At 46.8% G+C, this 26,106-nt stretch overlaps 1 protein-coding gene across 1 annotated transcript in view; it reads left to right on the top strand.

The window, feature by feature from the left end:
* Positions 1–26,106, top strand: part of ZDHHC20 (zDHHC palmitoyltransferase 20) — a 337,926-nt gene that overhangs the window by 56,561 nt on the left and 255,259 nt on the right. Inside the window, exon 2 of the mRNA XM_085621583.1 lies at positions 17,401–17,427. Within this exon, the coding sequence (XP_085477709.1) occupies positions 17,401–17,427 (27 nt within the window). The remainder of the gene's footprint in view (positions 1–17,400; positions 17,428–26,106) is intronic.

The following is a 26,106-nucleotide window of genomic DNA, read 5'->3' as shown; positions in this document are numbered from 1 at the left end:
CTAGCTTTATAAAATGATATCCCGTTCATCTTTTATGGAATTGTAACAATGCTCACTATATTCAGTTTATGCATTTTGCTGCTAGTATTGGCTCGTGTACTGCATTATAGAGCATGGTAGTTAAAATAAACATTTTAAACTATACAGTGTCTTCGATTACTTATGTTGTGTACAAGTATGAGTGAGTTACTGAAAGAGTGTTCTTGCTCCCGTGATTACTGAGAGAGTCTGAGTTACATGTTATAGGATGTCTAATCATTGGTAGCTTCGCTGTAGTACGGAGAACAAATGAGACACTACAGCTAGTCGGATTGGGGTTCCAGGCACTAAGGTGGGCGGTTGGTACACCACTGTAGACAGAGGTCCTGATTTCTTGCGCGTAGTTCTGTATATGTGCAGAATCCCTGCAACATCTTAAGGGACATGATCCTTTATGGGAAGGTCTATCTTTGCGGATGGCATCCAAACTCTTTCTAGTTGGATTACTCTTCACTTTATTGCATTTCTGTTCATGATGTGTTCTTCCGAGTCCAATTACTGTCTGTGAGTTAATGTAAGAGGCAAAAGCAATTTGTATGTTACTCTGTTACTTGGCTGCTCCTCATTAGTTTTTGTTAACTTGTGTATAGTGAGACAAACTTCTGTCATGATTGTAGCTAGTATGATCTGTATTATGGTAGTTATTTTTTTGAGGGACTACACAACAGTTTGCTTCCCCAAGCTTGCTGTTTTGGATACTTTTACTCCTATGCAGTCAGTCTCCCCTGGACTTGAATATGACCCTTTTGCCCACGTCTCTTAAAGATGCCCATCAATTACTATAACCTCTTTCTTTAATTGTTGTGTATTTGTCAGGTTTGTTTATTTTGTAGGGGAAATATTCTCTATTTGCTACCCTAGTTAAGAGCAGCTCTGGGTTTAGTCTCTTGAGGGCCTTTTAAACAGCTTCTTCTCTGTAGTCTGTAAGCGTACTGGGAATGCCCAGACATGGGGCCCCATGCTCACTTTGCCTCTGGAGCAAGAAGATAGCCAAAGCTTATCAAACACTGTGCATTTAGGTCCTTTCAAGTACTAACTGAAATGGAGCAATAAAACCAACATTTCAGAAAATATGGGATGGACGAAGGCTTAAAAAGAAACCCTCGAAGTACAACTTGTAATCTATATAGCGAGGAGCAGAAGTAGACTAACTACAGAGCATAGGTTCTGTAGAGCAGCATAAAAGACCAAAACACACCTGACAGACTTAAAAAGACAATAGGAGACCAATCTAGAAGCAGAACTCGAACACGCAGACTGGGCACACGTGTTGTTATTTACACACAAAGTAGCAAGAAATGTACTTTTTAAATCCACACAATTTAACTACCTTCCTAGGATGTATCTTACCACATGAAAGCTGCAAAAATATTTAACAATATCCCCTTGAATAGTCCATGATGCCTCCAAACAAAAGCCGGTTTTTATCGGTATGATATTGAGTTATAGGTTAGAACCCTAAAAGCATTAGCTGAAAAATCAGGACTAGATGCACCTGAGGGCTATTTGTTAGGCCGTTTTGCAAGACCCAAATTGAGGAAAGCAGGTACCAGATTTCTAGACTTCGCAGTACTGATCGCCAAAAGAACATTAGCTATCTCACGGGAGTCCCATGTTGGCCCTCATTTGGCTTGCTGGAAGAACTGTGTCAAGAAATTGGCAGAGGTGGAAAGCTCATCCCAGAGTAGGGATGAATCTTGACCGCTGATCAAATGCCCGTTGCGAGCCCAAGGGGACATATTGCTACTTGGTCCCAGGAATAACAAGCATTGGCATAGCCAATAGGTCTTGCCTTTGGGACCTTATGTGTTTATCCAGAACGTTTGGCTATGTTGTAGAGCATTGTGGCTGCTGTGCATTATGTTGAAAAGTTATAATAAAAAATGTTAAGCATTTTTGTTACCTTTGTACAAACGAAGACATCATTATATACAACTGAAAAACCTGATTTAAAAAAGATTTTAACATAAAAATGTCTTCTAGTTTTTTTGTACTTGCACTGCTGGCAACTTCTTCGCAATTCATTTTAAATATTGTCTCTGTTGAAAGATATCTCCTGGTCTATATGTTTTATTATCAATACGAAGAGGCCCATTAAAAACCTTCAAGCCGCAGCCGTTGGTCGCTGAAGAGATGGGCGCTGCAGTTGAGCGACCTGCCGTTTAAAGATCTGTAGTGAACGACACCCTTGAAGACGCGGGGACTCTGTTGTGAGGAGTAAGTCACTAGGAACCACACTAGACTGAGAAAGAAGGCGCTACGTGTTGGACACCGATTGCACGCCATGTGAATGAGGGGTGTTGAAATAAAATATGGATTCCGCCCCATGGTAAGATGAGCCTAGGTCAGTGCATAAGATGGGAAAATAGAAGTGCAGGTGCTCACTGACCCAGAGTCCCTGTTTGTAACCGAGAAGTGCCAGGAATCTAATATTAAAGTGGTGCATCCGTGCTAAGGGTCGCAGACACTTTACCCATGGAGATAAAGACGTGCAGCTACTGAGTGCCCATCTGTGCATGTCTCTTTAACTCCTTGCTCATGTTCCGAACCATAAACCTAACTCTAAACTGACCCATAACTGGTACCACTTCACTTACCCGAACTCTAACAAAGTAATTGACCCAACCCAGATCGTTGCTCTAGTAATCCTGCCCTTTATCTCTTATTATAGCACAAACCCATCCCTTGATTGCATCTGTAACCACTGTATTCAAGTGATTCGCCGTAATGTATTTATTTTTCGTAGTAGCAACTTAAAAAAACTTCCCACCTAACATGTCTCTTTCACAGTTCCTCTATAAAGGTGTTTCTTCATTCATGTATCTCTCCAAGGTCATGCTGTGATTTTGTTTAAGTGAATGTGCCAGTGTGAATCACTGGTCCCCACCAGGGGGGCGCGCGCCTAGTTCCGACCTGTGGACAGAGCCCTACCAAGCCAAGAGTCTCGAAGCCGTAGTCTACTGGCGCGCAGAGACGATGGGTGCCCTGGTTCACAGCGCAACCTCCGTGTTCAGCTGGAGTGAGCAGCCCAGGACAGAGCATAGGTGAAAGTAGCGTTTTCTGCCACAATAACCCAATCTGAAAGATGTTGAACAATCACACGCGAGTTCTGCCTTGTATGTGACTAGTCCTTCATATGTATTTCCCTACATTTGAGTATTAGGGCACACAAGTGCACACTTTGAACTTTATGAATAATATAAAGTGGGGAAGGACCACCCCCTGCAGCGTACAAGGGCGGTGCGAGGGGACCGGAGCAGAATCTGGCCTCACTTGCACAGCCCCCAGTAATAGCCTGTGTGTTTATCTTCCTGCCTGCCCTGGGTAACCGCCTCTGGGACTTCAATGCGTTGCTTCAAGGGACCCTCCCTTCAGTTAATCACACGCTGGCAGTGTCTAGGCTCCTGGGGACTGCTGCAGACCGCACTTTAATGAGAATGAGTAGCCTCCAAATTATGTGGGGGCGGGGCACCCTAGGTGGGGATTAAATATATAGTGCTTAAAGCGGCGTTTTCAGGAGCGCTATGTTTGGTTAAGCACAAGTTGACTCTATCTGTAGGTCTGGTGTCTGCTGCAGAGCCGACGGTCTAACAAAAGACTGCAGCCAGCTAGTGACATGTAGTCGAGGCATGTGGTCTCCTATGTGCGGACTGAAAATGACGTCGTAGTATTAAACCTCCCCTTTTAATCATGTGCTGAATGTATCTGAGGTTCTGGGACTTGCTGAAGCGTTCTGTGTCTCCACGGGGTACTGGGGCTTGAGGCTGAACAAAAACCTACGCGCCTCATCGCTTTCTCGAATTTTAGTACACTAGCTTTATCTATCTACGAAATGCATTCCTTCAGCCAAATCTGAGATTAAACCAGCTCTGACAACGCCTATAGACCTTGTTTTCAGGTGCCCATGCATGCAAGCATAGGCATTTATACATGCTTTGCATGCAAACATGCAATGTGTCGCATTAAAAGTAGTCTCACTGGCTTTGCCAGAGTTTGGACAAAACTATCAAAAAGGATTGCTTTCCATATATAATGCATATGGATGATAAATAATTGGATATGACAAACAGCATGGTGATTGACTAATGCTTTTCAGTGAAACAGTCCCTCGTACTATAATGAAGCAACAGGAGGAGACAGAGGGCTAACCTTCAGTGAGGTGCACCACCCGTGAGTGCCACGGGGTCCCTGCCCTGAGCGGCTTCGGTGCGCTGCGACGGTTGTATGGGTTTGTGACTGCCTTGACTTCCTATCTCTTTGACGTTCATTAGATTCTGGTTTAATGTACACATTGGGAATGCAACACATAGCGGGGTACGGTGCTTCTATTACTGCTTACAATTATATTATTTGTATCGATATCAAAAGGGCAGGGCTACAGAAAGGTTTCCTGGTTACTATTAGTTAAGGAAGCTATCCTTGCACTGGTCAAGTTTCGCGCCTTTTCTGCCTGTGGCATACATGGTCAACAAACGTCCTAGGGGAGGAGGAGCCTAGCACGCATCCAAGATGGTCGCGTGAGCACAGGGCTCCCCGGACCCTCGCTGCTCCTCGGAACTTATCCTGACCCTATCCTGACTTGGTTGACGGATTCTGGAAGATGAACGTTGGCTGAACCCTAAAATCTTTTCAGAAACCAAATCGGACCTGGGAGACCTGATCTATGGTGGTTTGAACTTTTGAGGCCCAACTGATGGCTGTGCCCGGTGCGAAGGTGAACTGTGGAGCCGGGGCATAGTTGAACAACAACGGCATCGGGGCTGTGCCGGCGGCCGTCTCATCACTTTCGGTTTCACTTTTGGATCTCTGAGTGGCTGGACAGTGGAGTTGCTTTGTGCGGCTGGGTTTTTACTCGGCCTTCGCTTCGTGCCTTTGCCTCCGCCTGAACCCAGTGTGCCCATTGACTTTGATCCTCTCGCACCGCCACATTGCGGTCCCTGGTACGGCTCGTGTCGGCTTCGCCCGTGCCACTTTGACGCTTGCTCGGTGGTCCCCTTCGGCGAGCGTGGTTCCACATGGGAGGCAGAGGGGATCCCGAGAGGCGTAAGACCAAGACATCCCTACGTGGGAGACCGGTCCAGACCAACAACATGGACCGCTACACTCAGGGTAAAGGGTCCCCTGGGACGGCCAGTGTTCTCCCGGATGACGCTGGGGGTGTTCCGTCCGCCCCTCCGGATTTGTCCCTGCAGGACATCATGGGTGCCATTAATGGCATCAAGGAGACCATCGCTCAGCAGTACGAGGCCTTGGCCCGTAAAATCGACACGGTGGCCATTGATGTTACGCTAATTCGGGCGGATCTCTCTAAGACCAATGAGAGGGTCCAATCGCTGGATTTGCGGACGTCCACCCTTGGTACGGATGTGTCGGACCTGCAGACTGCTCTCGGCGACCTCAAGTCGACCAACGACCTGATGGCCCGGCGGCTGGAGGACTTCGAGGGACGGGCTCGACGCAATAACATCCGCCTCATAGGTGTTCCGGAGACCTCCGACAATCGCCCGGTGGATCTTATGGTTGAGGAACTCATCCTCAAACAGCTTGCCCCCGCTGGCCTGAGTAAGTTCTTTGCCGTGGAGCGGGCCCATCGAGTCCCAGGCGGTCGGCCGCGACCGGGAGCTCCCCCGAGGCCAATTGTCGCAAAACTTTTTTACTACAGAGACCGAGATGCGATCCTGCAGGCCTCACGGGTACATGGCCCGGTCCGATATGGGAACTCATCCGTTAACTTTTTCCCGGACTTCACCCAACTGGTCCAGAAACAGCGGATGGGTTTCCAGGGGGTGAAGCGCCGTCTCCGGGACCTGGGTCTTAAGTACTCGATGCTTTTTCCTGCTAAGCTCCGAGTGGAATACGAAGACCGGGCTACCTTTTTTGACTGTCCTGCGACTGTGAGTGACTGGCTGGATTCTGTGCCGGACCGGGGTGACCGGCCTGGGCCTTCTGGTGGTGCCGAGGGTGGCGGGCCTCCTTCGGAGTGACTTTTGGTCCTTGACTTTGACATTTTGTTTTGTTTGGCTGGGTTCTACTTCTTTTGTACATTTTGTTTAATTATGATCTATGTTGGGGGCGGGCAGGGACGGGTCCCTTTCCTCCTCCGGGGTCTTTTCGTAGAATGGGGTTTGTAGGGCGACAGGCACACTGCAAGTTGGGGTGGTTTTCTGGACCGCAGGGGTGCAGGGTGGGGGGAGTTGAATTTGGGGGGGGGGGGGGGGGTTGGTGGGTGGGAGGGGTTGTTTGGATTTGTGTTTTTTGTTTTCAAGGCGAGGTATTGGCTCTGTTTCAGGTGTCGCGCTAGTTGCTGGGGGACCTTTGATCTATTGGAGGGGAGGAGGGGATGGGGGGGGGACGGGTTGAGACTGATTTCTTGGAACGTCAACGGATTGGGGGATCGTATCAAACTGGGTGTTGTGCTGCAGTATTTGCGTCGTTTGACTCCTGATGTGGTATTCTTACAGGAGACGCATCTGGTTGGTAATGTTTGTCATGCCATGAACAGGGGGGGATACCGACTCGTGGCCCATTCCGGTTTCACCACGGGCTCTAGAGGGGTGGGCATTCTCCTACGATCTTCACTTCCGCTAGAGATCACCAGGGTTGTCCTAGACGATAGAGGGCGCTATGTTGCTCTGATTGGGAGGGACAGTCCCTTTCCTTGGTTTCGGTTTATGTTCCCCCGGGCCTCCAGAACTCCACTTTCTCAGACTTGGGCCGTATGCTGCTTGAGCTTCCTGACAGTCTTTTGCTTATGGGTGGGGATTTTAATTCGGTTGTTTCGGGTGATTTGGATCGCCACCTGCCCAGGGCCCTCCCTGCTGCCCAGGCGTGGCTCGGCGGACTCTTGGATACCTTCGGTCTGGTGGATTGTTGGAGGTTAATGCATCCGACACAGTGTCAGTACACCTTTCACTCTGGGGCCCATGGGAGTCTCTCCAGATTGGATTATTTTCTTATGCCCGCGGCCCAGACTGCCCGGATTCGAGAGGTCAAGCACTTGGCCCGGGGTATCTCTGATCATTCCCCACTGTGGTTGCTTTTCGACACCGGGATGCGGTCCGCTGGGCGGATCGCCCCTATTAACCCTTGGTACTTGCGCGACCCCAAGATTCATGATAGCCTTGTTAAGTCGATTGATCAGTATTTTCTCGAGAATGAGGGGTCGGTGTTGTCCTCAGTGTCCCTGTGGGAAGACTTCAAAACAGTGCTCCGCGGGCATGCCCTATCCCAGATAGTGGAGGCCAAGAGGGTTAAGAATGAGGAGGTGGTGAAGCTGGAGACTGAAATATCGGGGCTGGAGGCGGCTTTGGAGACGGGTGTCACTCAGGATGGACTTCATGCCCTCAGCTTGAAGCAGTTTCAATATAAGTCTCTTGTCACTGACGCTGCCAAGAGCATGTATAGGGAGCAACAGGGTAGGTTGTATGATGCCGGGGACAAGGAGGGTAAACTGATTGCTTGGTTGGATAAGAAGGAGAGAGTGAATCGTGTGGTCCCGGAGCTTCGGGTTTCGGATGGAGTGTGTGTGACTGACCCTGGTGAGATTGTGGAGTGTTTTGCTGACCACCTCCGGGCGGTGTACTCCCCGGTGTCTGATAGAGATGAGGATGACTCTCGTCTCTTGCTGCGGGATATTGCCTTGCCCGGCCTATCCGTCGAGGACCGTGAGCAGATTGATGCCTCCCTGTCTGTCGCCGAGATTGCTACCGCGATTCGTTCCCTTCGCTCGGGCAAGGCTATGGGCCCCAACGGACTGCCGATTGAACTGTATAAACTACGCCCGGATAAAATCGCGCCCTTCCTCCGTCGTATGTTTCTGGAGTCGCTCGAGCGGGGTTCCCTTCCCGACGACCAGCGTCTGGCTACTATAGTTGTTATTCCCAAGGACGGTAAGCCACGAGACCGCTGTGCCTCATATAGGCCTATCTCCCTACTAAATGCCGAACCGAAAATCCTTGCCAAGGTTCTCGCTAATCGCTTGCTGGGAGTTATCTGTGATTTGATACATCCGGATCAATGCGGCTTTATCCCTCATCGTAATACCGCTCTCAACTTGCGGCGTCTACATGGCGTCCTCGCTAGGACGGAGTACTTCTCTGAACCGGCCATATTGGTTTCCTTAGACGCCACGATGGCCTTTGATACCATCAAGTGGCCATTCCTTTGGGCCGTATTGGCGAAGTTTGGCTTTGGGGAGGGATTTATTGGTTGGGTGAAGCTCCTCTATGCTGGTCCAATGGCTCAGGTGGTTGTCAATGGGCGGGTTTCTCGTCCCTTCGCGCTCGGGAGGGGTACTATGCAGGGGTGCCCGTTGTCCCCTCTGCTCTCTGCTCTCGCCTTGGAACTGCTCGCTGCCTGGCTCCGCTGGGAGCCCTCGATCAGAGGGATCCGGTGGGCCCCGGGCTTCGAGGATCGGGTCTCGTTGTACGCGGATGATATTCTTCTGTACCTCACCTCGCCGCGGAAGTCGCTCAATGTGCTTTTTGATGTCCTTACTTCCTTCGGGAGAAATTCGGGTTTGATAATTAACTGGTCCAAATCTTGCGTGTATCCTATCTCCGGTGGCCTTCCTCTCTTGCCGCCTCGGCTTCCGATCCAAACGTCTCAATCCGGCTTTAAATACTTGGGGGTATACGTTTCGTTGGATCCGGCGGTCCGCTATGAGCAGAATCTCCTGTCTCCCATCCGACGTTTGAGGGCGGACACGGCTCGGTGGTGTAAGTTGCCCTTGTCTCCACTTGGTCGCGCAGCACTGTTTAAAATGATGTCCCTTCCCAGATTTCTTTACGCTCTCCAGGAAACTGGTTTGGGACGGTCGTGCGCGTATCGCTTTGGCAAAGCTGACTCTTCCCTGGTATGACAGGGGCATCGCGCTTCCTGACATTAGAAGGTACTATTGGGCCTCCCAGCTGTCTGCCATTAACCATGCTACATACGCTCCTGGCTCGAACCCGGCATATGAGATGGATAAATTCCTGCTTCCCGGCGGTAACTATAACAGAGCGCTTTACTCTCGATCTGCCGGAAGGACCCTCACGGGCCCTACTAGGATTGCGGTACGTGTGTGGAAGGCGGCGAATGTAGCTGTGGGCTGGAGTGGGCGGTTAACGTGTGCTACTCCTCTATTCGCCTCTGAGCGCTTGGGAAGCCTCTGGACAACGAAAGGCTTTGAGCACTGGGATACGATCGGCATTAGCAGAGTGGGGGACCTATGGGTTAAAGGCGCGGTTAAATCCTTCGCGGCGCTTCAGAGCGAGTACGAGCTTAGTGAAAGGGAGTTCTTCCGCTATGCCCAGGTTCGGCACGCCCTACTCTCGGTCTTTGGGGAGGGGACCACGGTCCCTGTCTCTTCGCCTCTCGAGGACCGTATACTCGACGGACACGTCCCCGACAGTACTATCTCCCTGATTTATAAAAAACGAATAAATAATCGGGCTGATCTCTTGGTGCGTCTTCGGGAGGCATGGTCGGGAGATGGGGTGGAGTTGGACGATGAGCACTGGCAGTCTGCGCTGTCATCCCCTAAGGAGGTTGCCATCCCGGCCCGTCTCCGTCTGGTCCAGCTTAAGATTCTCCATCGTGTCTATGTGACGGGTCCCCGTTTGGTCTCGATGGGGTTTTCTGATGGGCTCTGTAAGCGTGGCTGCGGGCTCAGTGCCACCTTTCTCCACATCCTCTGGGAGTGCCGCGAGGTGGCGGAATATTGGCGCCAGGTGCATGATGTTATGAAACGAGTCACTGGGGTCGCTCTGCTGCCAGAGGTGCGCCGATGTGTTCTGAATGTGTGGGAGCCCAATGACTATAATGCGGCTCAGGCTCGGTGGGCGGCCCTTGGGAACATGATCGCAAAGGGAGATATTGCGCAGCTTTGGGGTTCCCAACGGCCTCCCACCGTGTCCGTATGGAAGGAGAACATGGACTGGTGCATGTTCAGGGAGAAGACGGTGTATGTGGCTCGTGGTAAACCGGGGGCGTGGGGTAGAATCTGGGGTCAGTGGAATGTGTATCGAGGGACTATCTGTTCTCCCCCCCTGGTGGATACATCTGAGGTTGCCTTGTCCCCCTGATCCTTGAGGGTTCCTTGCTTACTCTGTTCATCTGAGTATAGATTTGGTTTTCCCGTGGCCCACCCCTCCCTCTCAGACCCCCCTTTTATTGACCACCCTAGGGTGGTCCTATGTGGAGTTCCTCTGCTATGGTTAGACGCCCTTTCAATGTTTTTCGCCTTGCTTTTTGTTTTTCTTTACTTTGGTTGATAGTTATGTAAAAAGGGTGTATCCTGACTTCCTTTATGTGCAGCTTGATCTCCTGTCATTTAGCGGAGCCCCTGCGGGCCAGTCATTGTTTTTGAACTGCTCGATCATTTCTGCATACTAGCGGCCGGCCCAGGAGGTTGTAGGCCCGTGCTTGTACCCTTTTTCTCTGCACAATAAAATTTTTATAAAAAAAAAAAAAAAAACCCACAGCCAGTAGCATTAAAATACTTTGCCACTAATATCAAGGCGGTAGTCTTAAAACACCTTATGCCATTTTATTCCACTACCAGACACTCCGTGCCCTTTCATCTCACTCTTGTAGGTTCCTGCTTTCTACCTTTGTGTTTTTTTCTCCGTCTTTCTCTTCCTCTGTCTTTCTGATCTCTGGATTTTCCCTCTTCTGCGCTAGTTAAAATATCTGAGGCAAAAAATAAGTGCGGTCCCCAAAAATAAGTGCAGATGCCCCCTCGCCCCCCACCATCAGTAACCATGAGCTCAAATGAAGCACTGTAAAGGGAAGGATAGGAATCAAAAGTGAAGAGCAGGATGATCATAAACAAGACCGGACTGGCAGCGCCGGGCATCGGACATTTCCCTCGGAGGCTGGAATGGTGGGGGGCCGGTTTTGTTACCGGGGGCCATTTTTGTAGCAGTGCGATAGTTTTAAAAGCACCCGCTGCAGAGTTCCTTGTATATCTAGCAGTTTTCAGGCAACAATAAAAGGGTCAAGATAACTCTGGTAACCAATGTACCTTCTGTAGAGGGATCAGAGTTTTGTTTAGTGGCAGTTTTGACACATCTAAGGTAGCGCAGAGTGTTAATATGCCTGCTGCAAAGAATGTGTACCATGCAGATCACAGAACAGTATTTTATGTGCATAGCTCAGTGGGTTACTGCTTTTGTCACACTGATCCTTTTGTTACTGTGCAGTTCATAAGTTATAACTGTAATCTAGCACAGTTAGCTATACACTGCAATCAAAAAAGCTGGATGCAAACTCCATGGTTCAGGTTACAAAGTTATGTTTTTCCCAGTATTTAATTATCCTAATGTTGCCAAAAAGGGTTTGGTAGGATAGAAATAAATTCTTATTAGTATATCCAACCCTAAACACTGTTACCCTCTGAATCCTGAGTTTGTGCTATTCCAGACTAAGCACTCTTTAAAAAAAAATGCTTACCAGTATGGATGACACGTCAATCCTACACATTGTAGGCCCCTTTTGTCTTATGTAACATTTTCTATACACTGATTTGCATATGTATGATTCATTGTCTCTGTATGTGTGTGTGATGCACTATTATGGTTTCTTTCAAAAGCACCTTACCCGGCGTATTTCAGTTCCCTCAAGACATGGTTTAAGCTTTATTGTGAACACCCGTTGTACCCTCAACTCCTGTTTAATTTTTTATATTAAATGAATGGGCAAGCAGAAAAAAAAACAAAAACGTCCTAGGCATTTTAGTTTAGTGATGAGCATAACCTTATTCTAAATACCGCCTGTTCCCTTGCACGCTCCACATGACGTTTAAAACCACTTGAAACAAAATCAGTGTACGCAATGCCTCTCCATGCCGCTCTTCTTTTGATCTATTTTATGTTTGCATCTTAAGAAGCCAAACAAACACGAAATGAATATCCGGGAAGTAAAAATCTAAGCACACAGCGAAATTATGTAAAACAAACAGTGAGCCATTTCAGACACAAAGGACAACTCTGTCTCATTTAGTCTAATAAATGCAATTGCTACATCTTAATATATCCACCAGAGGACGCCAATGCTCTGCCTTTGTGTGCTAACCTGTTGTATGTTGACTTAATGAAATTGGAAAGTATTCATCTCAACAAAGAAAAGTACGAGGCCCAGAAAAGCGGAAATGGCGAGCACCATCTGTTTCCAATTACCGCCAACGTGATAATTGGAGACAGATGGGATTAAAGCCCGCGCCCGAGGACCCTAGGCCATCGAACTAAGAAGGCGGGACAATCACCCACCTTGCACCAATTGCATACTGTGTTTTTAAAAACGACACGTGCACAGGCCAATTGCGGGCTAAGAAGAAAAAGAAAAAGCACACACACGAGCGTGTGTTCAGAGCTCAAAAGCCCTTACTTAATGCCTTGCAGAGCAGCGCTTGCGCGCTGGCTCAGGCGAGACCTAAAAAGGAAGATGTGGGGTGGCACCTCATCATTTCTTGCCGCCAGTTACTGTAATGCCTTTCCTTTTCACTTACAGGCTTCGAAGAATGTACTTTCATTCTAACAGTACCTTAAGACTTGGTTTTTTTAATTAGCAGATCAATAATTGGCTCAGCATGGTGGTCAGTGATTCTGATAGCCCTGGGACACTCACTGAGTTGCTGTGCACTTTATAAACCCACTGATTGATTGATTGCTTTCTGCCCTGAACAAGACAAAACTGAAAACCTGTTTCTGGAAACCAGACTTTAATCCTCCGATGTGAAATTTCTCTTCACACTCCCCCCCCCCCCCCCCCCCCCCCTCCCCCAAACACAGTAGCAGAAGACGACAATTTCAATTGAACACTGAGTAGGGACTGAATGAAACTCTGAATTGATTAACAAGACAAGCACTGCAGTGGATCCTTCAAAGGGAGGATCCTCCTCCCTTTGCCTTCTTTGTGGCATCGCTTTGGACACCCTCAACCCTTACAACACTCATACTATAACTCGTATTATACATAGGGCGCGCCATGGTGCACCTTTCACAAAGTGCTCTTGGCAAAGACCGGGATGGTGCACCCTATTCTGATGATTGTACTGCCTTCAGGGCAGCCGTGAACTTGCACCTGCCCTTTGGGCAGCACTTTCACCGAAATATGGAGCAGCAGATTCCGAAGCCACTCCGTGGTTTACTGTGTAGGCAACAACCAGCCTGCACTTTAAAGAGAAAACAAAGTTCCCTCTGCAGAGGAGTGCAGTGGGTGACTGCACCTGCCTGCAGGAGGATGTCTGAGGGATCCATGGGCCCATTTACCCCCTCCAGTGGGGTGCTCAAAGAGGACGCATTACAAGTTTGCCACCTTTTTGTGGGTCTTTTTCAGTACTCCTCATATAGGCCTGTTTGCTTTTGTAGAAGCATCTGTAATTCAGCACTGGTGCAGAGGCAAAGTGATGTCCTCACTTGCATGGGGTCACGCCCCTTTCAAATGAGAGGACGTCCTCTTACAATAGCACTGGTGCTTCATGTGCTCCAGTGCTAACCATATTACAGAAGGGAAGGCACAAGCATCTGCGACCCCTTCTGTAGTATCATGGTGCCCCCAGGAGCACACAAAGCAGGTGAACATGCAGGTTGAATCCCCATGGCACTATTCATAATATCAAGCCTGGTAGGAGCCCTCTTCCCCATTCAACACAGGCAGGCAGACATACAAAAGCTGCTAAGTAGAGTCATGACTCTAAGGTATAACTATCGTCCTTTTTTTTTTTCTTTTTTTTAAACAATTTTTGTTGCGGAATTACCATGGCAATATTTTACAGATTGAGCTTTTTTTTTTTTTTTTATAGTACAACATACATTTGTATTCCTCCTGTTGCGATAGTATTGATTCCCATTTTACGCGAAGAACCATGTAACAAAGGCATATCTGAAAGGTTACATATCCGTATTTTCTTAAACTGTATTACAACTTGTCAATAAGCATGCATAACCATCTAAATAAAAGAAAAATGGAGACAAAACTAAATTAGGCAGCAGTTAACTTGGCAGTTTCTAGTATATCCCTGGGTATCGTGGGTAGATGTGGTGCCGCAGTTTGTTTGAGGACAATGTAACACATGCCTGATATACAGTATGATACATTAGGTGACGAACGGTGTGTCGGGTCTCCCATAATATAACTACGGTTCTTTAACTTTTGGTTCATAATTAACATTTGTTTCTCCTTAGATACATCAATCAATCAGTACATTTATATAGTGCGCTACTCACCCGCGAGGGTCTCAAGGCGCTGGGGTGGGGGGTGCTGCTACTGCTCGAATAGCCAGGTCTTGAGGTGTTTCCTCAAGGTGAGATGGTCCTGTGTCAGTCGTAGGTGTGCAGGGAGGGAGTTCCATGTTTTGGCTGCCAGGTAGGAGAACGATCTTCCTCCGGTGGTGGTTCTGCGTATCCGTGGGACGGTGGCGAGGGTGAGGTTGGCGGAGCGGAGCTGGCGGGTGGGGGCTGTTGAGGTATTCGGGGCCCATGTCGTGGAGCGCTTTGTGTGCGTGGGTGAGGAGCCTGAACGTGATCCTCTTGCTGACGGGGAGCCAGTGCAGGTTTCTCAGGTGGGCGGATATGTGGCTGTGGCGAGGGATGTCGAGGATGAGTCGTGCGGAGGCGTTCTGTATGCGTTGGGAGTCGTTTCTGAAGTTTGGCAGTGGTTCCTTCGTATAGCGCGTTTCCGTAGTCCAGTCGGCTGGTGACGAGGGCCTGGGTGACGGTCTTTCTGGTTTCGGTGGGGATCCACCTGAAGATTTTTCGGAGCATGCACAGGGTGTTGAAGCAGGAGGATGAGACGGCGTTGACTTGCTTCGTCATCGTGAGGGAGGAGTCCAGGATGAATCCCAGGTTGCGTGCGTGGTTCGTGGGTGTCGGTGCGGTGCCCAGCGCTGTGGGCCACCAGGAGTCATCCCAGGCGGATGGGGATTGTCCGAGGATGAGGACTTCCGTTTTGTCTGAGTTCAGCTTCAGGCGACAGAGCTTCATCCATTCTGCGACGTCTTTCATCCCTTCCTGGAGGTTGGTTTTGGCGGTGGCTGGGTCTTTGGTGAGGGAGGGTATCAGCTGGGTGTCGTCGGCGTAGGAGATGATGTTGATGTTGTGTCTGCGTGCGATGGCGGCGAGGGGGCTCATGTAGATATTGAAGAGGGTTGGGCTGAGCGAGCAGCCTTTGGGTATGCCACAGATGATCTTGGTGGCCTCTGAGCGGAAGGGAGGGAGGCGGACTCTCTGGGTTCTATCGGAGAGGAACGAGGTGATCCAGTCCAGGGCCTTTCCTTGGATTCCAGTGTTGAAGAGGCGGGTTATTAGGATGCAATGGCATACGGTGTCAAAGGCTGCCAAGAGGTCTAGGAGGATGAGAGCGGTTGTTTCTCCGTTGTCCATCAGGGTCCTGATGTCGTCGGTGGCTGCGATGAGGGCGGTCTCGGTTCTGTGGTTGGCTTGGAATCCGGACTGGGACGGGTTGATCGAATTGTTTGCCTCGAGGAATGCAGACAGCTGTTTATTGACTGTCTTCTCGATGACTTTAGCCGGGAAGGGCAGAAAAGAGATGGGACGGAAGTTCTTGAGGTCTTTGGGGTCCGCTGTGGGTTTCTTCAGAAGGGCGTTGATTTCTGCATGCTTCCAGCTCTCAGTGAAGGTGGCTGGCGTGAAGGAGTTGTTTATGACGTTCCGGAGGTGGGGTGCGATGATGTCGGCTGTGTTGAAGATATGATGTGGGCAGAGGACATAGTCTGGCATCTAGCTGCTTTGGGCTATTATAATCTCAACTTCAGACTCCACATTCATAACCCCACAGTCCAAAACACATGCACGTGGACACAATCCCTCGGCATGTAAGAGAAGGGAATGCAGCACCCAGACAAACAGAAGTCACAATGCATATAGAATACTTTTTCGCTTAAAGTGAACACATGTTTATCTTTGCACTGTATACTGAAATCTAAGGAGCAGTGTTGATGTCAAACAAAACAATAAGTTAAAAAATATATTTGGTCAAGGCAAGACCAGAGTATTCAGATTACTCTGGCTGGAGGGTTGATCTCATTGGATCATATTGTTTCCACTCTTGGTTCTCCAAAAGCTAGTTGCCAACACGGGTCCATCAGAAGAAGAAAAAGAAAATCTAATGTCTGTGTGCTAATGTAGACTTCAACAAGAAGACTGTAGCTTTAATACATTGGTGAATTCCGCCAAGCTTTTGCACCACTCAGACCTGCAACAATGGCTCGACTGTTCTTCGTCTCCTTCAGAGACCAAATTCAATTGCTGCAGAGTTTAGAATTGGAAATCTCTACTTGCTAGTTCATAGCTCCCCAAAGTACCGTTTGGGTTGGGCTGATCCAGAGAAATTTATCACAGTGCTACCTTATGAAAGTTGAGCCATCATTCTTTGCATCCTTAATCCTATTTATATATTTTGTCTTCTTGCAAGGAGGTTTAGTTTGCTAAATCTAACCTTCTAGATACCTCTTAAGCTTGAAAAATACTTGCGCTATGGGATTCATATGATCTGGCATTAAATATTTATTGATTCAACCCAGATCTGTGACTGGGGGTGAGTGTCTGAAAAGTTTCAGCGCTCCGTCCATTATCTCCTGGTGTTTGCTTTGTTTGCCCTAATTTGGCAGGGTATGCCCAAACGTGGATCCCTATCTCACGTTGCCACTGGATTCAAGCTAGCCTGGCCGAAAACAGTCCCATGATGCTTGTTTCTGGTCCAGGGAAGACCTGGCTTGGCAGTTAGGGCTGGACTGTTACCATGAGGCACAGGGTCAAGACTGATTTGCATATATCTATGTCTGAACTGGGGTGGCGAAGTGAGCTAAAGAACGATGATGGATTCAACCCAGATCTGTGACCTGGGGTGAGTGTATGAAAGGTTTCAGCGCTCCGTCCATTATCTACTTGTGTTTGCGTTACATATTTAGTATTCCACTGTTTGTTAAAGTACTTAGCCCCATCTCTTCTGAAGATTAGCCTTGTTTATATCCTGCTGACAACTAGGTGGATATTAGGTAACTTAAATAAAAGGTAATTTTCCATGTATTTGGCAGTTGCTTTGTGTGTATTGGATTTTAATTTTATTCTTGACAGGAGTGCTCGCCACGTGCTGACTAAGTCTCTTTCAGTAGGGTTACTGACTAAAGGCTACGAAATTTGTCATATACAGACTAAAATTGTTCGTTACTGAAATGTATTTTCCGTTTTCAAATGACATTTAAAAAGTAAGTGTGTCAAAATGTGAATGAGTTAGCTGGACCATTAAACTGCTTTGTAAAACTGCGGTGTTTGTAGGAAAAAAATTTACATTGTGTTTTGAAACCATTAACCTAATCTAGATTTTCTGATTTTGTTTTATCTTTTTTTTTTTTTACAGTTACGATAAAATCTACAGGAGAAAAAGGTAAGAGGCGTCTTTCCTACATATACCATATCAATCTGCAATAGTTGATTTTTCTTTTTAGACTTAATAGTCTTATAATTCAAATGTAAGCTTAGATATGGTAAATAGTATGATTCTGAAACGCGGACCTTATATTTCTCACATGTTGGGTTATTAAGGAATTCATATTAAAAGAGTAATAGAATATCAACCTTCCCCACAGTGGTTCAATATCTTAAGAGATGTGGATGTGTCTTATACAATTGAGTACATTCCCTTGACAGTCGGTCTAGGCATAGATAAATTGATGGATCAGACATCTGTTATTGACGCCTCTGGTGAAACATACATACAAGTGAAATATGTTTTAGGGTAAGAAGTATGCAGTGACTGAATGAAAATCGTGGTTGTGTTTTTAGTAGTATTTACCATTTTGCAAATCACTTTTCAGTAAAAATAAACCTTTTATATTTCGCTCACCCCTAACTCAAACTTTGCTTAACTAATCTACTGTACTTTTGGAATGGCTATATATAATTTCTTGAGTGCTTTGCTTGTTAAAAAATGTTTACAAATTTATAAAGCACTTTCACGTCCGGTAAGAAAAGCACTTGAGTTGCACTCCTTTTTTGACACACAAGCAATAATTCGATTTTTGCAACCATTCTTTCAATATTGGATTGTGAAGCCTTACTTTGTTTGGGTTCCAGTCTGTGTGGTTGTTAGCCTGGTATGCAAGAAACATCTGTAAGCTGAAGATCCAGGTTGTGGTCCACTTACATGGCAACCATTGCCACCAGGGTCCAATTCAAGGCCCTGACCGCTGCTTGTAAGACGGTCATGTGTAAGGGGCCATTACAATCTTATATTTAGATAGAACTAGCCCAGCCATCTGGCTGGTTGCTGGCAGCATTTAGGGGCTGTCCTATGATCGATGTCCTCTGGTTCAAGAACATCCAGGCAGAGTTGCTGTTATGAGAATGCATGAAGCAAAGCATTGTATATCTCTTACAGCTGAACTTGGAAGAGGGAAAAATCTTGACTTTTTTCACAAGGCATTACAGACTTTTCTTTTCAGGCAGAATAAGGTCTCTTGTTTCATGTGCTACCTGTTCATGTGTCTGCCTTGTAAGCATGTTATGAGACAAACCATGTACATTAATGCAACACAGAGGCCACAAAAGGGCTATTAACATAGATTGATAGCAACTTTTAAATTACTTTTTTTCTGCCAATTTATTTGTATAAAGTGGACATAATTCTAAGGGATGCTACAATATTGTTCCAGATCTGGTGGATTAACCAGAGGCTCAAGAATATGTGGTGAAAATATTACTGCCTCATTTGGTTTCTAGGTTGCAATTATTTGTGCTCTGAAGGTGCCTGTGACTGCCTTATTGTATAGGATTTATTCCTTAGGTAGTTTGGTGTACTGGGTTTGTGTTTTTATAAATTAAATACTACAGCCTGAATGTACATAGTGCTTTCAGAAATAGCAATTTGAGCTTGCAGGATACAGGGGTGATATTGTCAAATTTACTGGTCCCTGGCTGTTTGTAAAGATAATCCTTATTCTGCTGTATGCTAACTAAATATTGGGCAGCTTTTCTAACTCCTCAGACGTAAAAAGTTTTTGATGTACCTAAGAAGTTTTGATTTGTAGTAAGTCCCTTTCTCATAGCATTTATGGTATTGTGTAACTTGAGCTTTTCTAGCATAAGGTCGAGTGATTTGACATTGTATATTGTTTTAGAGCAAAGCCCAGCTTCCTAAAGGTTTGTCTGTGAGTTTTCAACCATGTCAATGGTTGGATTATGAATAATAAGGTACTCATTTATACTTTAGTTTTGTTTTAATTGCCAATGAGACCTACTCTTGTAATTCGGAGATCGTTCTTGAGGTAGTCCATTTATAAATACATTTTTATTTTTATACATTTGTGCAAATTACCTGCATGTTTGTGGTATGGCACGCCAAGGGAATTTCGGGATTCCTCTAGTGGTTCTAAGTCTAGGTTAAATAAAGTGGCTGCAGCATTGAACTGTGAGTCGCACCAAAAGGGATTTAGATTTGGTGAAAGGTGTTATTTATACTTATAATCTAGCTGTGAATTCCTATACAGGATTTGTGCCTCTTCAGCACTATCCAACCAATGCTGACATGAATTGTTAGAGTGACAAGAAGTATGGCACCATATCAGCTGCCACAGAGAGGGCAGGCAAGAGCATGAGATATGCCTCACCCATGTCTAATATCTTATTGGCATTTCAGTGCTGTGACGCGACTTAAAGCCAGATTGGAAGCGGTGTAGGCATTTTGGACCACCAATCATTAGGCTGAGTGTGCCTCTGAAATGATGAGTACGGTTTGGTAACAGATGTGTTGGATCGTTATCTAGTAGTAATGGGAAGAGTATCACTGTGGATGTATCTTTGTTGGCATGCCACGGTAAGCTGAAATCACCCAGTAGTAAGTGATCTTCGAAGGTTAATATATTGTTTGTGTTTATATTTTATTTGTTGCTATTTTAAGTATTTATACAGCACAACTAGACAAACGGGGTATATAGATACTTACATATAACCAATCAAACTAGTGGAAGGGATACATCAGGTTGGTGAAGGGAAGAATGAATTTCAAACAGTTCAAGAACCTAAAATATGCAGATGTGCCTGTAAAAATGTTTCATGCAGAGGTATATGGGCTGAATGTTGAAAAGATGATCGTCACATTGTCTTATGCTAATGTACACTCAGAAATTGTTTGAGTTGATATCTTGAGGTTTCCTGAAAGTACTGGGACATGTGACTTATTTTTATACGGCTCATGGCTAGGGCGTTCAATGTAGTAATTCCTGCTCCAGAGAATGATGGGGGGGGGGGTGTGTGTGTGTGTGTGTGTGTGTGTGTGTGCGTGCATACACCCCCTCTTCATAAATATATGTTATGCTTAGAAATGAGCATTTAACCTTAGAAATTCACTGACAAAACCACAGGTTTTAGGGACGTTCTAGTTAGTTGGACATTTCACTCGTACAAAACTCTAGAAATTCGGCCATTGTAGTTAGTTCAGCTAACTATAACTCGCGCCCCCGCAATACACTGCTGATGACGTCACATATTACATCATTCATGATGGTCAGTGATCACTGATGACATCTCAAATGACATCACTGATGATGACATCCAGTGACTGTGTGTTTCTATAAAGTTTAAATATGTTTTATATATGCCAAGGTGTATTGAAGAATGAGTGGTTGTATAAGTGTCTGGATGGTAATTTAGTAGGTGCGTGACTGACTGTATAAGTGAGTGATTAAATGTCTTACTGAATGCATGGGTTAGTGACTGATACAGACATTCACACAGTTTAGTTTGTCAGTTGGTGTGTAAGCGGTTGCATGGGTTGGTGAGTAGCTAAATGAGGATCTATTTGGGTTATTGATTGGTTGTCTGAGTATCTGTATGGGTGCCTGAGTGTGTGGGTGGGGGGTGACTCTGTGCATAGATGTGCGAGTGGATGATTCACTGGGTGTATGGGTTCAAGAGTGCATCTGTGAAGGGCTGAATGGGTGGGTGAGTGTGTGTATGGGTATGTTGGTGAGTGAATGGATGCCTCAGTGGTACATGTGTGAGTAACTGCATATGTGAAAGGCAGTATATGTGAGTGTTGGAGTATATATATGACTATATGTGAGAGTGAGTGATTTCAAGCGTGGCTGTATGGATCAGTGTGTGCTTGTATTAGTTATTGTATAAGAGTGTAAGTATGTGTTAGTAGTTGTTTTGAATAAGTGAGGTGGTGTGTGTATAACTGTATAGGTGAGTAAATGGGAGTGTGACTGACTAGGTGTGAGAATAACTCTTATGGATGATTGGCGGACTGTGAGTGTCTGTATAGATATGTGAGTGCATATGATAATGCCGTATTGATGGTTGACTGCATGAATGAGTGACTGTAGGGGTGAATGAGTGGATGTGTGTGTAGACCTAGGAAATAGTGAGTGGGTATGTACTAACTGGTATTGGTGTGTCTATGGTTTGAAAATGGTAGTCTGAATTTTAGAGTGGGTGTATCAAAGGTTATATTAGGGTATGAGATTATCCTGTGGATGATGTCATCAGTGTCATTTGAGAGGTCATCGGTGATGTCACTGACCATGTCATGAATGATGTAATGTGTGACTTCATCAGCAGTGCATTGCGGGGGCGCGAGTTATAGTTAGCTGAACTAATTATAACGGCCGAATTTCTCTGGTTTTGTACGAGTGAAATGTCCAACTAACTATAACTTCCCTGAAAACGGTGTTTTTTTCAGTGAATTTCTAAGGTTTTTTAAATACTAATTTCTAACTATGCATACAAAGGTAGGACATGTGAAGAAAGAGGGAGAAAAGCGCAGAAAGAAGCAAGACAAATGCATAGGCAACAGAAGTCCAGAAAGATTAAGAAAAGTGCAGGAAGAAGCAAGAGATGTGCAGAAAGAACCAACAGAGGAGCAGAAAGTCCTCCTGTGCCCTCAACATTTTGCTGACGGGTACTGGTGGTAACTGACTCGGATTAACCAGGCCTAGAGCCGGAGCTATGCTAAAAGACACTTAAAATACAGTGAAAACACCTGCATACGCTAGGGAACACTATGCGTTGGGATACCCCTGTGATTAGCATGGCCTCCTCTGTATTTGCCATGAGTTAGTGCCTGGGTCATTGCATGAGTGCATAGGTAGTGACAGGATGATTAGAGTACTGCAAGGACAGTGCATGGTGAATTTATAAGTGCTTGGGTTTTGGCAGAGTGATTGGATAAGTGTACACGTCACATCAGGCCTGCCCCCTCCCTTCACCACTGTGCAAACGCTCCCCCGGGCAGGTTTTAAGTTGGGGGATTAATTGCCCTTGAATCCTGAGTGTCTGTCGTGGCCAACTAGCCCCCTAGGTACCTCCAGTAAGCGCCACAGAGCTGCGTTGCAGTGAGGTGGTCCCAGGCCACGCCCCTTTTTACACCTCTGCAACGCAGCTCTGTGGCGCTTACTGGAGCTGGTTGGCTAGTTGGACCCAAGGGACCCTCAGGATTCAAGGGGACTTAATCCACCAACGTACAACGCACCATAGGGCCCGTTTGCACAGTGGGGAAGGGAGGGGGTGGGACGTGATTTGAGAAGTGTGCAAGCGCGCCCCCGTGGCGCGTTTTAAGTTGGGGGATTAAGTCACCTTGAATCCTGAGGGTCCCTGAGGCCCAACTAGCCCACCAGGTACCTCCAGTAAGCACCACAGAGCTGCATTGCTGTGAGGTGTAAAAAGGAGCTTGACCTCGGACCACCTCTCTGCAACACAGCCCTGTGGCGCTTACTGGAGGTACCTGGTGGGCTAGTTGGCTCCCAGTGACCCTCCGGATTGAAGGGGAATTAATCCCCCAACTTAAAATGCACCACAGGGTGCGTTTGCACAGTGGTGCAGGGAGGGCGTTTGGCTTGATGAGACAAGTGTGCAAACGCACCCAGTGGCGCGTTTTAAGTTGCGAGATTAAGTCACCTTGAATCATGAGGGTTCCTGGGAGCCAACTTTCCCACAAGGAACCTCCAGTAAGCGCTACAGGGCTGTGTTGCAGAGAGGTGGTCCGAGGCCACGCTCCTTTTATTACACCTCTGCAACACAACTCTTTGGCGCTTACTGGAGGTACCTGGAGGACACGTTACCAATGTGAGTGAAGCCCCGGGGAGTTGGAGGTCCCCGGGTCTCGGGGGTTTGTAACGAACCCCAGCATTTGCATTTTAGTGCCCCAGGAAGGTGCTGGTCCCCAGGGCATGTGGGGGGGCTCGAGCCTCCCCCCAACAGGTTTATTTAAAAAAAAAAAAAAGCCCGGGGGGGGGGGTGGAAGTCCCCGGGGCTTCGGGGGGGCCGTGTGCCCCACGCGAATATTTTAGAAAAGCCCCGGGGGGGCCTTTGAGGCCCCCCCACAAATTACAAAAACAAGCCTAGGGGGGTGGCGGTCCCCGGGGCTGCGGGAGGGCCGCGCACCCTCCCGCATTTCATCATTTACATAGCCCTGGGAGTTGGCCCACCCGAGGGCGTCGAAGACGAAGCGTGGGAAACCTCGCCTCGTTTTTCTTTTTTTGTTTGTTTATTTTTATTGGACGGATTCGCGCACCCAGCGCGACACCCCTCCACCACCCCTATGCCCATCCACCCGCGAAATCTTTTTAAAAAAATTCTTTTTTGGAGCCTGGGGACCCCTATGGGACCCCCTGAGCAGGCCTGGGGGAGGGTCATGGTGGTTTTTACCCTGCCCCCTTTTATTGTTTTATCTTTTTCCTCACCTTTTCTTTCACCCTGGGTCCGAAGTTTAAAGTGTTGCCAGTTAATTAGAGCCAAACTCGTGCTGGGAGGGGGGGGGGGGGGCGGGGGGGGGAGGGTTTAGGCTCCGTCCAGATATCGATACTTTTTATTTTTGTATTTCTCAGGAACTACTGAGCGGATTTACACCATTTGACATAAAGGACACTCTCCGTTTCTGTGCATAGCCATAAATGGGTCAAGAGCTTGAACCATATCCTAACTTATATTGGAAGCAGATGGAGGTCATTGAGACTTGATGTGTTTCCAGTAGATCCATGAGTAGTTGTGCTGAGTGGGAAAGAGGTTTTTTGTTAAAAACATAGGGGCTAATGGGGACTGCCTGAAATAGTGTCGGTGGTCCCACAGGGTTTCCGACTGTGCGACTGTCACCGTGGAGGTCGCATTGCCCATCTTTTACATTGCGAAGGGGGCTGTTGGCTGCAGCACCCACTGCGATGTAAAAAAGGGATGTTTTACATATCTCTGTACTACGTGACAGGTACCATGTGGTGCCTGTCACTTGGTATGGGGATATGTAGGGGGGCACTACAGGTGCCTCCGACACCCAAACAAAAGGGCTAAGGGGGGCCCGTTACAGGCCCAAAATGTCCATCCCCGCCAGCCTTTCCATGGCAGGTGAAACGCCATTGAAAGGCTGGTGGAAATGGACAGTCCTAATCCCTATGGCGGTGCCTGGCAGGCACCGCCACCATTGTAGGAATTGGGAGGCCCTCCGACACATTGGCGGGCACAAGGAGCCTGTCGGATTAGTGGCGTTCAGACTTTCCGCCCGCCATCAAAATCTGGATAGCTAGAAAGGGCCTCATGATGGCGGTGAACCTGCCACCAACAGCCTGACGGTGGCGGGTTCACTGCCATCGTAATCAGCCACATAATGTTTAGGTTGTATTGAAAGATTAAGTCCGCAATTGGCTGTTGCCGATCTCCTGTTCATTAAAGATATTTGCCCATAGATTCTTAGTGAGTTCTATGTCAAGTCTTCTCCTAAAATCAGCTTTGAGAAGGTATCCTGATGTATGCTTCTAGTAGGTGCCCTTTACTTCATGATCTAATTTTTATAGGTTCTGTGTGTGATACTCTGATTTCCACCCTATAATATGTTTGGAAGCTATAGCAGTAGCAAGAAGTACCTTTTCCAGGAGATCTTTACTGATTTTGCTTTGCCATCCGGTAAGATTCAAGAAGGAAGTCAGGTGTTGGTCACTGTACTCCTAGGCAGTTCACAATATTCATTTTGCTTGATATAAATGTGGTAGGAAATTTGGACCTTTATTGAGTTGTGCTGCTAGAGCTTCAGTATCAGTGGTTTGTAGTTTGACTAGGTCACATTGGCATTAGAGTGCTTGTGTGAGATTTGTAGGTAGCCTGGAGGAATCCGGGCGATTTGGGGGGGGGGGGGGGGGGGAGTTTTGGTGGCGAGAGATTGACACGGGTCAGGGTCCTCTTGTTATAATCACTAGTGGTTAAACCCAGTGTGTTGTACACTGTAGACTCATGTTGAGTTTCTTTGTATATTCAGAGTTTGGTCATTTGCTACACAAGCACGTCTCTTTCCTCTTTGTAACGTGCTGGTGATTGCTCTTAAATCTGACCCTCTGCTTAACTAATAATACTCTCTCAGCTGTTGCCAGCCTATTCAGAAACCTTGCATGTCAAGAATCCTGATATACTTGACAGATTTAATTTAAAATAATTACACACCAGGTCATGTAAGTGTTAAAGAATTCTTTAGTCAAGAGAGCAGTCAAAAATAACTTGATCACTTGTATTAATGGGCGCACTAATCACCTTAACATGCACTTTAAACAACGTTTGCGGTCTTATTATAGAGAGACCGTTCCAAACATGTTTTAGCAGGGTGTGAGATCTCATTTGGCGTATGTTGTTAGCACAGTATGAAATAGCAAAGGTCATCTAGTAGAAGAGAATTATAAAATGTAAATAAAGGAATGCAGTTGGCTAGAAAGCCATTTTAACTTTACTGATATCATTAAACAAGCATTTGCAATGCAATAGGTCTCGCATTTCAATAGTTTAAGCTATTAGCATGGCAAATGACAATGCGTTTTATTTAGGTTTTGGGTTTTAAAACCTAAATAAAAAGCAATGTCAATAGCTCAAACTTGTTAAATGCGAGACCTATTACATTGCAAATGCTTGTTCTTATTGTAGAAGCACTCAATAAGAGTGCATGTTGCTTGTCCCCTCCTGCTGTCCTTAGTGTTATTACCCCTTTCCACACTCCTCCCACTGTCCATCGTGTTGCTTTCTCCATTCAGTCCTCCTCCCACTGGCCGTCGTGTTCCTCCCTCCTCCCGCTGTCCCTGGTGGTGTTCTCCCCTCC

The sequence above is a fragment of the Triturus cristatus genome, chromosome 8, assembly GCF_964204655.1.
Source record: "Triturus cristatus chromosome 8, aTriCri1.1, whole genome shotgun sequence".
Taxonomy (NCBI): Eukaryota; Metazoa; Chordata; class Amphibia; order Caudata; family Salamandridae; genus Triturus; species Triturus cristatus.
This window is presented reverse-complemented; position numbering and strand designations above follow the sequence as displayed.